General features: G+C 37.9%; 1 protein-coding gene across 4 annotated transcripts in view; it reads right to left on the reverse strand.

Annotated features, from left to right (window-relative positions):
• Positions 1 to 4,137: 4,137 nt before the first annotated feature.
• Positions 4,138 to 12,602, reverse strand: part of pax2b (paired box 2b) — a 44,981-nt gene continuing 36,516 nt past the window's right edge. For 2 of the 4 annotated variants that reach the window (XM_084740165.1, XM_084740164.1), the window contains exons 8-10: positions 9,397 to 9,498; positions 6,952 to 7,038; positions 4,138 to 5,532 (exon numbers count right to left, since the gene is read on the reverse strand). In XM_084740165.1, the coding sequence (XP_084596291.1) occupies positions 5,411 to 5,532; positions 6,952 to 7,038; positions 9,397 to 9,498 (311 nt within the window). In that variant the 3' untranslated portion in view covers positions 4,138 to 5,410. Of the gene's footprint in view, positions 5,552 to 6,951; positions 7,039 to 9,396; positions 9,499 to 12,602 lie in introns of all 4 variants that reach the window. The other 2 variants (XM_084740167.1, XM_084740166.1) reach the window with 1 other exon arrangement.

Consider the following 12,602-nt stretch of genomic DNA (forward strand, 5'->3'; position numbering starts at 1 on the left):
CCCAAATCCTTTGCAAATCGCACAGCGCTAATCAGGACAGTGTCCACTTGTTGTAAATCAATAATGATATAACTAAGTCATACAAGGCAGGCGGTGGCGGAGGGATTACGGAGCGAAGAAAGAGTGAAAATAAGCTCTAAGAGGGATTTCATGCATAAATCTCTCCCTGCAACTTAGCACAAATTGAATTCAGGCACACTGCTAGAAAAATTAATTCAGCTTTACAAAGCGAGGAGAGGTTAAACACTTTATGTGCTGCTCAGTGATCCAAATCATGGAGAAAACATTTAGAGGCATTCTCACTGTAGCCTCCCGTGCACCATGTGATCTTTACACCTGAAAAGTAAATACATTTATCTGAAAATAGGCTCATTAGCAACCTGAGTTCATTGTGTTTATTTCAACTTTTAGTTTTGTCAGAAAAAAAGTAATTTATAATCCCCAGACAAATTTTAGTGTGTACTTAACATGGCAACACTTTAATCCACTAGTATTTTAAGCAGCATATGAACACTTCATAAATTGTTGAACTCCTATAGTTTAGTTGTAAGCAATAATAAGGACATTTAAAGTGTTATGAAGAAATGAAGTGTGACCATGCTGGGTCAAAGTTAAGGATTTGATTCCAGTCTTATGTTATGTTATGTTATGTTATGTTATGTTATGTTATGTTATGTTATGTTATGTTATGTTGGAACAGATCTAAAATACCAAATATATTAAAATGTGCACTGATATGATTGCAGCCTCTACAATTATTCTGAGGCACTGGAAAACAGCTGTTTTTTCATCCTATGAGTCTATGTTCATTGAAGTTCAAGAAGAAAAGTTCAGAAGGTGGGACGTCTTCCTGGGATCTTGTTTGGACCCATATTTAGTCTCTGTTTAGATTTCAAACACAGACAAAAATCTCCTGTGACAGACACATGGTTTAATTTTGTTGTGACTGGGTCTCTCACCTCTGTATGTGCTATTTATTTGACACCAAATCATGTAATAGTATCAACTCTTGTATTCTGAAATTAGGTTTTCTTACTCGTATGTACCAACTATTTCTTTATAAACAAAAACAACAGAAAAACCTAAATGACAAAAGCAATTAAAAGGTCTTCTATCAAGTATCTGTAAGTGCAAAGAGATAATGAAAGATTGATCATATAAAACAACTGTAATCATATTATTTGAATGTAAGTATTTGTTTGTATACTATTTGCTATTTGCTAATTATATTATTATATCAACACAGTATTTATTTCTCAATAAAATTATTCATGCTCTAAAACAACTGACGAAAACTCCATCTGCTCCGGGAGAAATCTACACAGCAAGTGATCTTCAGGGTAAAACTTTTTTTGGTCAAACTGTTATTTCCGAGGCCAAAAATGAACATTCCCACAATTGATACATATTTTAATCATATTGTAAATGAGATCATATGTTATCTATCGTTCACTAACTGTTTATACACCAGTTGCAAAGGCTTAAGTTAGAATTATTGATGAATACATAAATAAACACTAAAAAAAATCTCCTATCCTATAATATTTGCTTACAATTTCATTATACTGTATTATACAGTGGTGGAAGACGTATTCAGATCCTTTACTTAAGTAAAAGCTGTTATACCACACTATGAAAATACCTCCATTACAAATAAAAGTCCCCTGACCCTACACTCAAATGTTGAAGAGCAGATGTGTAATGTCCACAACAACATATTTTTGTCATGAATATATTACTGCTGCTATATTTTGGACACAGCAGTTGTCACTGTGAATCCACTTTATATATAATAGGGCGCTGTAACCTGTTGAGCTGCATTATATTTTATAAACTGAACTTATCTTTTTATATAAAAACATTTATCTACAAAGTAACTAATGGTCAAATAAATTTAGTACAATATTTCCCTCTGAAATGTTGTGGAGTGGAAGTGTAAAGTAACAGTAATGTACAAATACTTTTACCCAAGGCAGTACAGTAAATGAGTAAATGTATTTACTTACTTACTACCATCATTTATTACGTGTTTCTATTCTGGTTTAAATGAAGTGTTTCCCTTAACCTAACATAATATCACTGTAATCAAGCTTGTGATAGATGCTTTTTGCATTTCAAGGGCAAAACTTAAGAACTCTGAGGCTCATGTGCTCAAGTTTTGTTTCCAAAAATTTGAGTATTTAGGGCCACAAATAAGGATTATTTTTATGTGTTGTTTATTTTCTTTAATAAGCTTGTTTTTTTGTCTGATCAACTGTCCAAAACACAAAGATATTCAGTTTAAAATGACGTGAAGCTGGCAGTTTGCCATTTTCTTTCTTAATAAATAACTTGGGTGATTAATTATTAATCAGAAATATTGATGGCAGATATTTTTTCTATCAGCCAATCATCTCAGCTCTACTCCGGATAGTCAGAAACACCAAGCAACCTGTTTGGGTTTTTTTTGCGTAAAAGATTTCAGACACTTTTATTATTGTACAAGTGAGACCAGCATAATGAAAGTGATAATACCCATGAACATGAAAGACATTTTTTCTTACTGTATTTACAGAGAAGTGTCTTCACATCACACACAAAAAATCCTTCTACAAAATGAACAATTTGTAAATAACATAACAATTAAATAAACTCCACCTACCTTTAGGTTTACAGCTGAATATGCATATGATGACCATCTCTGCACTGCATAGAATTTATACATATAATTTTCCTCATGAACAAACGTGGGTTTTTCCTAGTAATAATAATAATAATAATAATAATAATAATAATAATAATAATAATAATAATAATAATAATAATAATAATAATAATAATACTGCTCTCATGATGCATATAGGCGGCCTGTAAATAAACATTAACAAGAACTAAGTCTTTGGCAAATGCAAATACATTCACTTGACAGATGAAGAGACCATCATTCCAGCTTGATTCAAAGAAATAACTTGGCCTGAAACATGTGAGGGAGCTGAAGTTACAGGAGGGAACATGTTTAAGGCATTTAGCTGAAATCGTCGCCCTGCTCTGTGACGTTATTGGAGTCATCAGAATCATCATCCAATCAGAGTGAATCTGGACGGCGTCAGACTGGACAAAAGATGACACTGGTTTGACTTGGGATGGCTGTTATATCCTTTTCTGTGGTTGAATGCCAAAGACTTAATCAACTTAAAGGGATAGTTCAGGTTATTTGAAGTGGGGTTGAATGAGGGACGTATTATTGGTCGTCAGCGTATTACCTAGAGTAGATGGCCGTCAACATGCCCCCAGTTTGGAGAAGCAGAGAGGAGTACAGCACAGAAGCTAAGCAATGTGCTGGTATTTTAGCCACTAAATAAAAGTTCACCCCCCAAAATAAATATAAGTTTAAGTGTATGTTATATTTAGACTACTTTCACCACTTTTCTTTGCCATCAGAGAGCCTTTTCTGGTGGGTATTGCCAATATAAAAGCCAAAAATCGCTCTCTCCAAACCAACCAAACTTGCTGGACAAAATGAGCAATTTAGCATAGCCTTGATTGATAAGTTTGTCTGTGTTATTGTGTGACTTTGGTGTTTTAAAAGGGTTAGTTCAGATTCACCAAAGCCACGCAATAACACAAACACACTAACCGACAGAGGCAGCCATAGACCAGCAACTCCTGTGTTCTGCACGCAGAATAACTGATTTCGCTAATGGAGTTTGGTTGGTTTGGAGAGAGCAATATCTGGTTTATATAACAGAGGTTTCCTGTACTGTAAGTATAGCAGACATGAATCTCTGTCATTTGCATCACCATGTAGTGCACTCATTATGACACTGTTAGATTAGAAACTATCAAAGCACCTTTGCACTCAGCTCATAAAAATGTGTGCATCTTAAAAAGTAAAGAATGTAAATTGTTCAAATTATGAGTGTGAAGAAATATTTTATTGTTTCCATATTCAGAAATCTTTATGAAATCAATATGTTTTGTTTGTTTACTTAGTAAAACTTGATGGAAAAAACATGCCAGATATTTGTATTTTCTATCAATGACACAATTTCAATGCTTAAATGAGGAATCTGCAAGAAATAACACACAATAAGCAAAAATACCAAATTAGGCGCTGGCTGACAATTTCTATTGCAGAGTTCAAAGACATCGTTTTTTTAAGTGGTTAAAATTATTTTTGCAGCTGACTCCACAGTAGTACACTGCTTTGCTTTTGTGCTGCTGCTCTTCTCTGCTTCTCAAAACCGAGGGTGTGGCGACCACCATCTCACAGACTATGGATAAGTACCTCATACAACCCACCTTCAAATAATCTAAACAATTCCTTTAAATCAAAATATAAGCTGTGAGAACATAGTAGTGCATGTCAAGGCAGTGACATGATGGGCCTTGAATTAAATTAACGGGGAGAAAAAAAAACCTGTGAAACTGTAAGTGCCTTTTCAGACTGAGACTTATTAGACTTACAGTCAAGTGTCATGAAATAAAGCAAATATGCATCATCATTTTTCTGCATAATAACGCTCCAGTGTTGCAAACCTCCAAAAATAGTGCAAAATTAACAAAAAACACAACAAGGTTTTGCCTGATGACCTCTTGTATCCTGACAAAAATAAGAAATAGTAAAACACTAGCCAAGCAGTCTGCAGTTTAGTCGTTACGAATTATAAAAATGAAATAAAAAAATCATTTTAAGAATATATTTACTAGTTTCTTGAAATCTTGCAAATAGCGGGCCATGGTGATATATTGTCATGGCTCCCTCTATTTTTCAAACGGATGTTTCTTTATTTATTTCATTTTCATTTTTACATCTTGATTGTGTATCACAGAGAACATGTCCTAATCTTCTCATGGCATCAAAAGCGATCGATTTACTCATGCTGGATGTTTTGGTCGGTGACTGTTCAGATGGATAAGAAAACAACGTTAGCCTGCCACAGCCTGCGTGTGCTGCTGCTAATCTCCTCTGATCTCACTGCGCTGCCATCTGAATCGAGAGGGAGACGAATGGAAAAAGGAAAAAAGGCTGCTGCTACATTTTAAGCTCCGGACAGCGTCCCTGCTGAGAGCCGTCAAGAAAAGGAATGTACAGTATTGATCCATGATGGGATGAAACTGTGACACTGCTACAAGGGGAAAATAAATTCTGATATTTTCAGTCTTTTTCTTCTTTTTTTCTTCTTTTTTTATAACCACTGCAATTAGTCACAGTTTTCACCATGTGTGTGAAGCGACTGTCAGTGTCTCTGGTGATGTCTTGTAGATTTTTTTTTTTTTGGCTTTGAGTGTCCAAAAAAAAAAGCTGCGAGGAGGAGAGAGGAGAGAAGTCGTCCGGAGTCCCAAAAAAAACAAAAAACGTTAAGTTTCTCATTGTGTGAGCCAGGAACATTTTATGCGCAGTTGCTCAGTGTCCAGTGGACCATGCCGCTCACACCGGGGCAATATGGAGGCTAAGGCCATGGTCCTGCAGGTTGATTTGGTTTCCATGGTAACTAGTGACGGTCATAGGCAGTGGCAGCAGTGGGAGGGGCGGAGCCTCTCGATGCGGCACTATAATAATAAGGGGAACCTGAAAGTTAACAGAAGAACGAACCATTTGAAACAACAACAAATACAGTTTTACTGCTGTTTACCAAATTTACTACCATTATTAATTGTTTAATTGTTAAGCTATTGTTTTATACATGATTTCTTACTGAACTGTTACTGTTAAAACGTTTATGGTTAATTCACTGTTCCCTAAGCCCCTCTTCACACTTGTTACTGTTGCTACGCTTGTCAATCTTTCTGTTCTGGACACTTTAAAAATTTCTTGGGTAAAACGTTAGCATCCTCACCAGTTGAAGACATGTAAATAAAGCAACAGCATCGCTTTTGTATTGACATGTGGAAAGCTAGTTAGACCAGCCTTGTTCTAAGATTTGGATGCTTAGTTTACACACTATTAAGTTTTTACTTTACTAAAACACTTTCAGGATGACGACTAACTGATGTGCTAGTAAATATAATCCTATCTTGTGTCAAATCTAGTAGAGGACAGAGCTCAGCATTGCCAGTCATCAGGGTTGCCAGGTCTGCAGTTTTCCCATGGAATATGGGTACTTTTAAAGTGTTGTTGTGAGCTGAATTTTGCATGCAAATTAGGCTACATTAATAATAGCTATAAAATAATAAATAGCTTTTTCATTGGTTGTTGGGCTGGTTTTCAGCTTCCTGGCAGATCTGGCAACCCTGGTAGTTATGACAAGGCTCTCTCTTTTTTTGGTAACCTGTTTGAGTGGGTTGAGAGGGGATGCCATCTCTCTTTGTGAGCAAAATAACTAAAATGCATCCTCCGTTTTAACCTGCCATCCACCCTCTCCATCCTCTAGTAGCCTAGGGAGTGCAGAGGGGTTGTGCAGTCGAATATGTTAGTCCAATCTGCCGGATTTATTGATCCTTTGTCTCACTGAAGTCTGTGCATCTTAGAACCTATGGCCTTGACCGTGGCTCTGAAATATCAGCAGCATCCACGGTGCTGAAGTAGAAGATGGAAATATAACCAAGGGCGTAGTGGGGGGTAAGCCCAAGTAAACTCAGGTTATCCACCTCTTTTTCAGATCAACTGTATCAATCAATTAGGGGAAACAACGTAGGTAAACTATGGGGTGATTGTTAGCATGGCATGCCAACAAATGCTACTCAGGATACAGACGATAAATTAATTAAATTAGTCTATTCTTTATACTTTCTTACTGTGTTTTTGGTTTTGGAATGCATAGAAAAAGACACCACCCTCCAAACTCTTAAAAGCTTTTAAAAATTCCAGCCCCATGCTGACCACTTTGGCATGTGGAGAAATCCAAAACTAAGCCTGCCGTGCCTGGTTACGGTTACTAAGGCTACATCTGGACAATCACTGTTCAGGGGGAGGGGCTTAGCCAACGGTCAATTAATCGTTCTCATCCTGTCTTCTGAGTCTCTACTCACTTAGTAATGCTGGGTTGCTGAATCGCCAGGCTTCATTGTAGGTTGTGTACTGTGGATGACTGTAGGGGTTCCCCGAAAACTCACTCCCTGCAAAACAAAACAACAAATCAATTAGCATTTCAATGCATCAAACCATTAGCCCTTCACATGCAGTCATTTCTCGTCATTCAAAACAGGATGCAATTTGAGGGGGAAAATGATAGTCATCGTTGTGCGACCAGTCAAGCAAGTAATTTATTTCTTTTTCATTTCACTTAAGTTATGCAACACTGAACAATACAGGATGTGACACTGAAGGCGGCTTTCCCTGTCCCATTTATGGATATCTACCCATTCTTCTTCCTCCAGTATATTCCAAACCCGTCTAATAAATACAGAGTGGTAATAAACAGTTTCATGCATACATTTTTGATATGCTGCAATAAATCCTGCAGCCTTTCTTGGAGGAATTTTAACATCTCCAATCTGAACCCCCTCCAGTCTGAGCTCTGGTGTTTGGTAGGACAGATTTTCATTGCTGGGGAAGTAACTTGGAGCATGTCAGTGAGCACTGCTGTTGGTTCAACACGTTTCTTTCTTTTGCGAGACAATAAAGGCTAGATTTTATATGAAGCTGGTGAGAAATGGCTTTGCTTTAACAGTGTTTTGCGCCTGTCACTAAATCTTAGTGGTTGTGTATAGGATGAATGGGTTGTAACACAAAACCACAAGCCATGGGATTAAGGCCCTCATCTTTTGCTTTGTGCCACATAAGAACAAATGGAAAGTAAAAGTATGTTTGACTTGATGTTTTTCCACCGACATGATTTAACAGTTTTATTAGACAAAATCCAAAACTAGATCCGGACTGCACTGCCTCTGGGTGCGACCTCAACTCCCTGTGTTTTTTACTGGAAGATGTTAGATGTTTCTATATTTTCAACGTAGCTTTTCAAAACAGAAGAAGAAAGAAAAAACAGAAAACACTCAACTCATTGAGATTTTCAAAGCACGGCAATTGAGCATGGTTTTTATCTATAATTAAAATTTGAATTTGAGTGTGGTAGTTCATAGGAAAATAACAAATATGATATGATGATATGATCTTGCAAATTTAAAGCTCAGTTCACTCAAATAAAAAGATTTTAAGTAATAAAACTTTTTCTGCAAAACTCAGTTTATCTTCATTGTAATGAAGTGGCAGAGAAATAAAACTGGATAAATAAACCAATCTGCACTGATCAGCACTTCTCAAGCTTAGGGTTGGGACCCAAAATGGATCAAGGACTCATTTTTATTGGGACACCATTTGGCAGAGTGAAATGCATAACAATGCTACAGTAGGTCAATTAATTTTCCTAATTAAAATAAAAGAACAGCATGCTTTTTCTACACTTGCCTGCTCAGATTCTTTGTACAGGGATAGTTCGGACTATTGCTGTGGTATACTTTTATAATGACATAAATAGGTTTTTAATGTGAATGGTATGCCAATTCATTATGTATTTTGTAAGTCTGGGTCCTGGGAAGACATCAAATTTGGGTCTCGAGCTCAAAAAGTTTGGGAACCCCTACACTAGATGTAAGAAGAAATATTTTTCATATCATGGAAATCCTTTAAAATCATTGTCCTTTGTTCAGTGAGCTAAATTTCAAGTTTCAGTGAAATATGTTTGCTAGTTTTTCAGACAAAAACAAATGGGGAAGTTAATATAACCTTCTTGGCTGAGGTGATAACCAAACACATCATGGCAGCCTTTCATGAAGGAGAAAAGAGCCAGTGATGGGTTGTGTGATTGGTAAATGATATGCTAACACAGGACACACTCCACTGGTTTCCCCCTCCATGTGGTTTAATCACATTAAAGCAAAATGCCGGCTGTGTTTTGGTGTGCGGTGATGCCGGAGCCGGGGACGCGCACAAACCCAGCACCAAAAACTGCAGCCCTGCTCTGTTTCCTGGCAGTGAAACACAAGCCTGACCTCCTCAGAGAGACAGCGATTTGAATATTTACCGGGCTCCCATGCCTCTGCCTTTTGACCCTTAACTGTTTGCTGTGAACCTGAACTGCAGGTTAAGTAGAGGAGGGGAAAGGGATATGCTCTGGAGCTCTGAGGCTTGGGGAGGGCTGTTTATCGACGCCTGGTGCGAATGGCCACGCGGGGAGATAATGAGCCAATAAGGCATGAGGGGAAAACAGGAAGGAAGGGAGAGTAACTGTCCTCTCCCCTGTCTCTGATCACTTATTCAGGCTGTCTAATCCAATCATACACATGGAGCTAATGTAAGGAAGTGTGTGCCTATGTACTCTGCAGGTCAATATTTATCGCTTCTCTGCATAATTTGGTGCTGCATTCTCGTCCCTCTGCTTCTATGGCTGCTACACCTGTTCATTTCGACGGCGATGCAACCTGTTAAACACACCATAATGACAATATGAAGCTGTGATGTCGCCTCTTACTCACCAGGAACCATTCCAGCAAGCGTGGATGTCGGGTAGCTGCCCTGGCCTGTAGGGGGGACGTGAGGGGGATATCCAGGTAAGGTTGTGTTGGCCATATCTCTACCTGGAGAGACAAAATGAAATAAAACAAAGAATATATCATCAGTGTTCTCTTGTTTTAATTTGTGACCTGGAGAAACATCCTCTCTGTATAACTCCATGGTGATTTTTGTGAGATTTTGTCACTTTTCCTGTTTCAGCTCTGCATTAAAAATAAAACTTTTTGCGTCATATATCAAAAAGCAGAAGAATTATTCAGATCCCACAGTAAAAAAATGCAATACAGCATTCAAAAATACTCTGTTTCAAGTTATTCTGTCTGCATTCTTTTCAATGTACTTCAAATGCCGTTAGCAAAAACCAGTGACGTAGGTCACAGCACTGACACCCTCCCCTTTTCTCCCTCAATTATATGCAGCAATGTCATCGTCATGGAAACGTTTTTAGAGGGGCTTAGGAAAAAAGCATTTTGGCATTAAGACATATGTACTTGACCAAAATGTTCAGATTTAAATACATAAGGAACACTACTGGGAAAATAATCAACACATGCAGCAAGTATTATCATCAAAATGTACTTGTAAATATCAGAGTACTTAAACAGATTGACCCCTTTCCCAGTGTTAGATTAGATATATTGAATTACTGCAATATGCATTAATGTGTGAGCAACATTTTAATGTTGCGGCAGGTGGAGACGAAGCTAATTCAACCCACTATATATGCAGCTGGGTAGTTAAATCTATGCAAATTTGTCATATTTAACTGATTTTACATTTAAAGCCTGAATCTGCTGAGAAACTGTGAGTATGTAGCTATAGCTGACTTACTAAATATACTTAATTAAATGTATGCAAATTTGTCATATTTTACTGCTTTTATATTTAAACTCTAAAACTGGTAAGCAAATATAAGTATATACCTACAGCTGTCCTATACTTTTGGTTAATTAAAGCTATGCTAATCTATGGTTATTTAAATCTATGCCGATTTGTCATATTTTGCTGATTTTATATTTAAAGTCTAACTGCTAAATTTTATACATAACTATAGAACCATAGCTGTCAAATTAAAGTAATGAAGTAAAAAGCACAGTGTTTCTCTCTGAGATGTAATAAAGATTATTAAAGTAATGTAAGTTAGAAGTATTCAAGCATTAGTACCTTAAATACTGTACTTGAGTAAATGTACTTAGTTACTTTCTCTGTCTGCTCTTAGCCTTTCAATTTTACAATGTAAATCAGTTCCCAAGGTTATATAACACACCCCTGTCAACACTCGGGACAGACAAAATTGTGAAGTTACTGTGGACATCATGACTCATCAACACCACCGCAAGTCAGTCAGAACAATAACTCGATTCTTGCTGTAGTTCAGAGAGACTCGACCAGACCGAGTCAAACTAACAACAATATCTCAGCTGCTGCTTTGAATGTCTCCTAATTGCGCAGTTCAAACATGTCAAAATATGGATGCAGCCTTTACTGAATCCTCTATTTTTCCTCTGTGGCTCTAAAGTACGAGGACACTGCTGGCCCCTCTGCTGAACGTCACCCGTCCGGCTGCTGATATTCAGCTCTGTAATTGACAGTGACGGTTGGGTCGTCCTCGCTAGCCACGGGGACGTTTGGACAACGGCACGTAACCCCAATCTGCACAGGGGCCGGGGCAGGAGAGGCCCCTGTTATATTGTCAGCTGTGAGGGCCACTTGGACTCAAAGGGAAAACCATCTCCCAATGGAGCTTTAATGAGGAACCAGAGGATGAAACGCACTAAAACACCACAAGACAACTGTTGTCCATCAGGAGAACAGAGCAACTTTCAACTACCAGGACTATTTTTTATTAAGATGATCCAAAACAAAGTGAAGTCTTAGCCTAATGAAGTCTTGTTTTTTTGATAGTTGAAACACTTTTTGCATCCACTGCTTCAGTGTAGACAGACGTATCTTTCTATTTTTCATTACACACAATACAAGATCAGGATGGTCAGTGAGGTTTGCATGTAAATTTATTGCTCCTACACCATTTTATAGATAAATACTTCACAAAAAATCATGCCTGTTTTTTCATCTTGCCTAACCTTTAGTACTTGTATTTATACTGTTTGTATCAATTGTCATAACAGTGTTTTATGCTATAATCTTGGCCAGATCTTTCTTGAACAAAGACACTTTAATTTCAGTTAAACTGAAATTAAATAAAGGAAAATGGATGAAAAGATGTAGCATTTGTGCACCTGATAGAGAAAATCTAAATGTTTTGGTTTAGTTGATGATCCCACACATGAAAAGGATTTAAACTGTAAAAATATTATATAACAGAACAAAGAAATCTGCAAAAATGTTTCATGCTTCATACCAAGAATACAGCTCTATTGCAACACTTTACCTGCCAATTTATCTATCCAAATATTGAAAACTGAACTGTGCTGCAAATTAGCATTGCTAATGACAGCATAAACCACAGGCACTTTTAGGTATTGACCTAAAAATCCAATTCATACATGTGCAATATCAACTTATCTGTTTAATTGGGGGCTGAGTGAATGAGCCTTCTGGGTATTGGAGTACCTGCTACTACAGGCTGGCAGCCATGCTGGCTGCAGCGGGGGTGGGGGGGCAGGGGGGGAGTGAAACGGCTGGTGAATCTGGTGGCAGGCCTGGAGGTCCACAGGACTCAGGCCTGCCAAGGGGGAGGAGGAGGAGGAGAATGGGGAGGGAAAGGAGGAGGAAGAAGCGGGGTTGAAAGGAGACATGAAAGCTGTGTATGGCTCTTTTTTAATGTAGGGTGATGATGGATGGATGAAGGTCTTTTATGTATATGGAGGGGAGATACATGAAGAGGCAAGAGAGACACACGTGACCTTCTCTGTACAGTGTGCCACATACATACATGCATACATTATATCCAGACACAGACATAAAGGCAAACACATAAAGGTGAAGCTAAGATAAGCGATTTCAGACTGTGCTGTTAGACAAGCTTTTATGCCTTTAGTACAGTGTTAGAGAGAGACTGGAAATGTGGGGAACAAGAGTTGGGGAATGACACGCAGCAAATGGTCCGGCCACCCGGGAACTGAACCAGTGACTCACTGCTCAGGGCATTTGAACCTCTGTGGTTTGCACCCTAACCACTTACCGCATCTATTAGAATGCATTTCTA

The sequence above is a fragment of the Lutjanus erythropterus genome, chromosome 17 (assembly GCF_056507025.1).
Source record: "Lutjanus erythropterus isolate fLutEry1 chromosome 17, fLutEry1.hap2, whole genome shotgun sequence".
Taxonomy (NCBI): Eukaryota; Metazoa; Chordata; class Actinopteri; order Lutjaniformes; family Lutjanidae; genus Lutjanus; species Lutjanus erythropterus.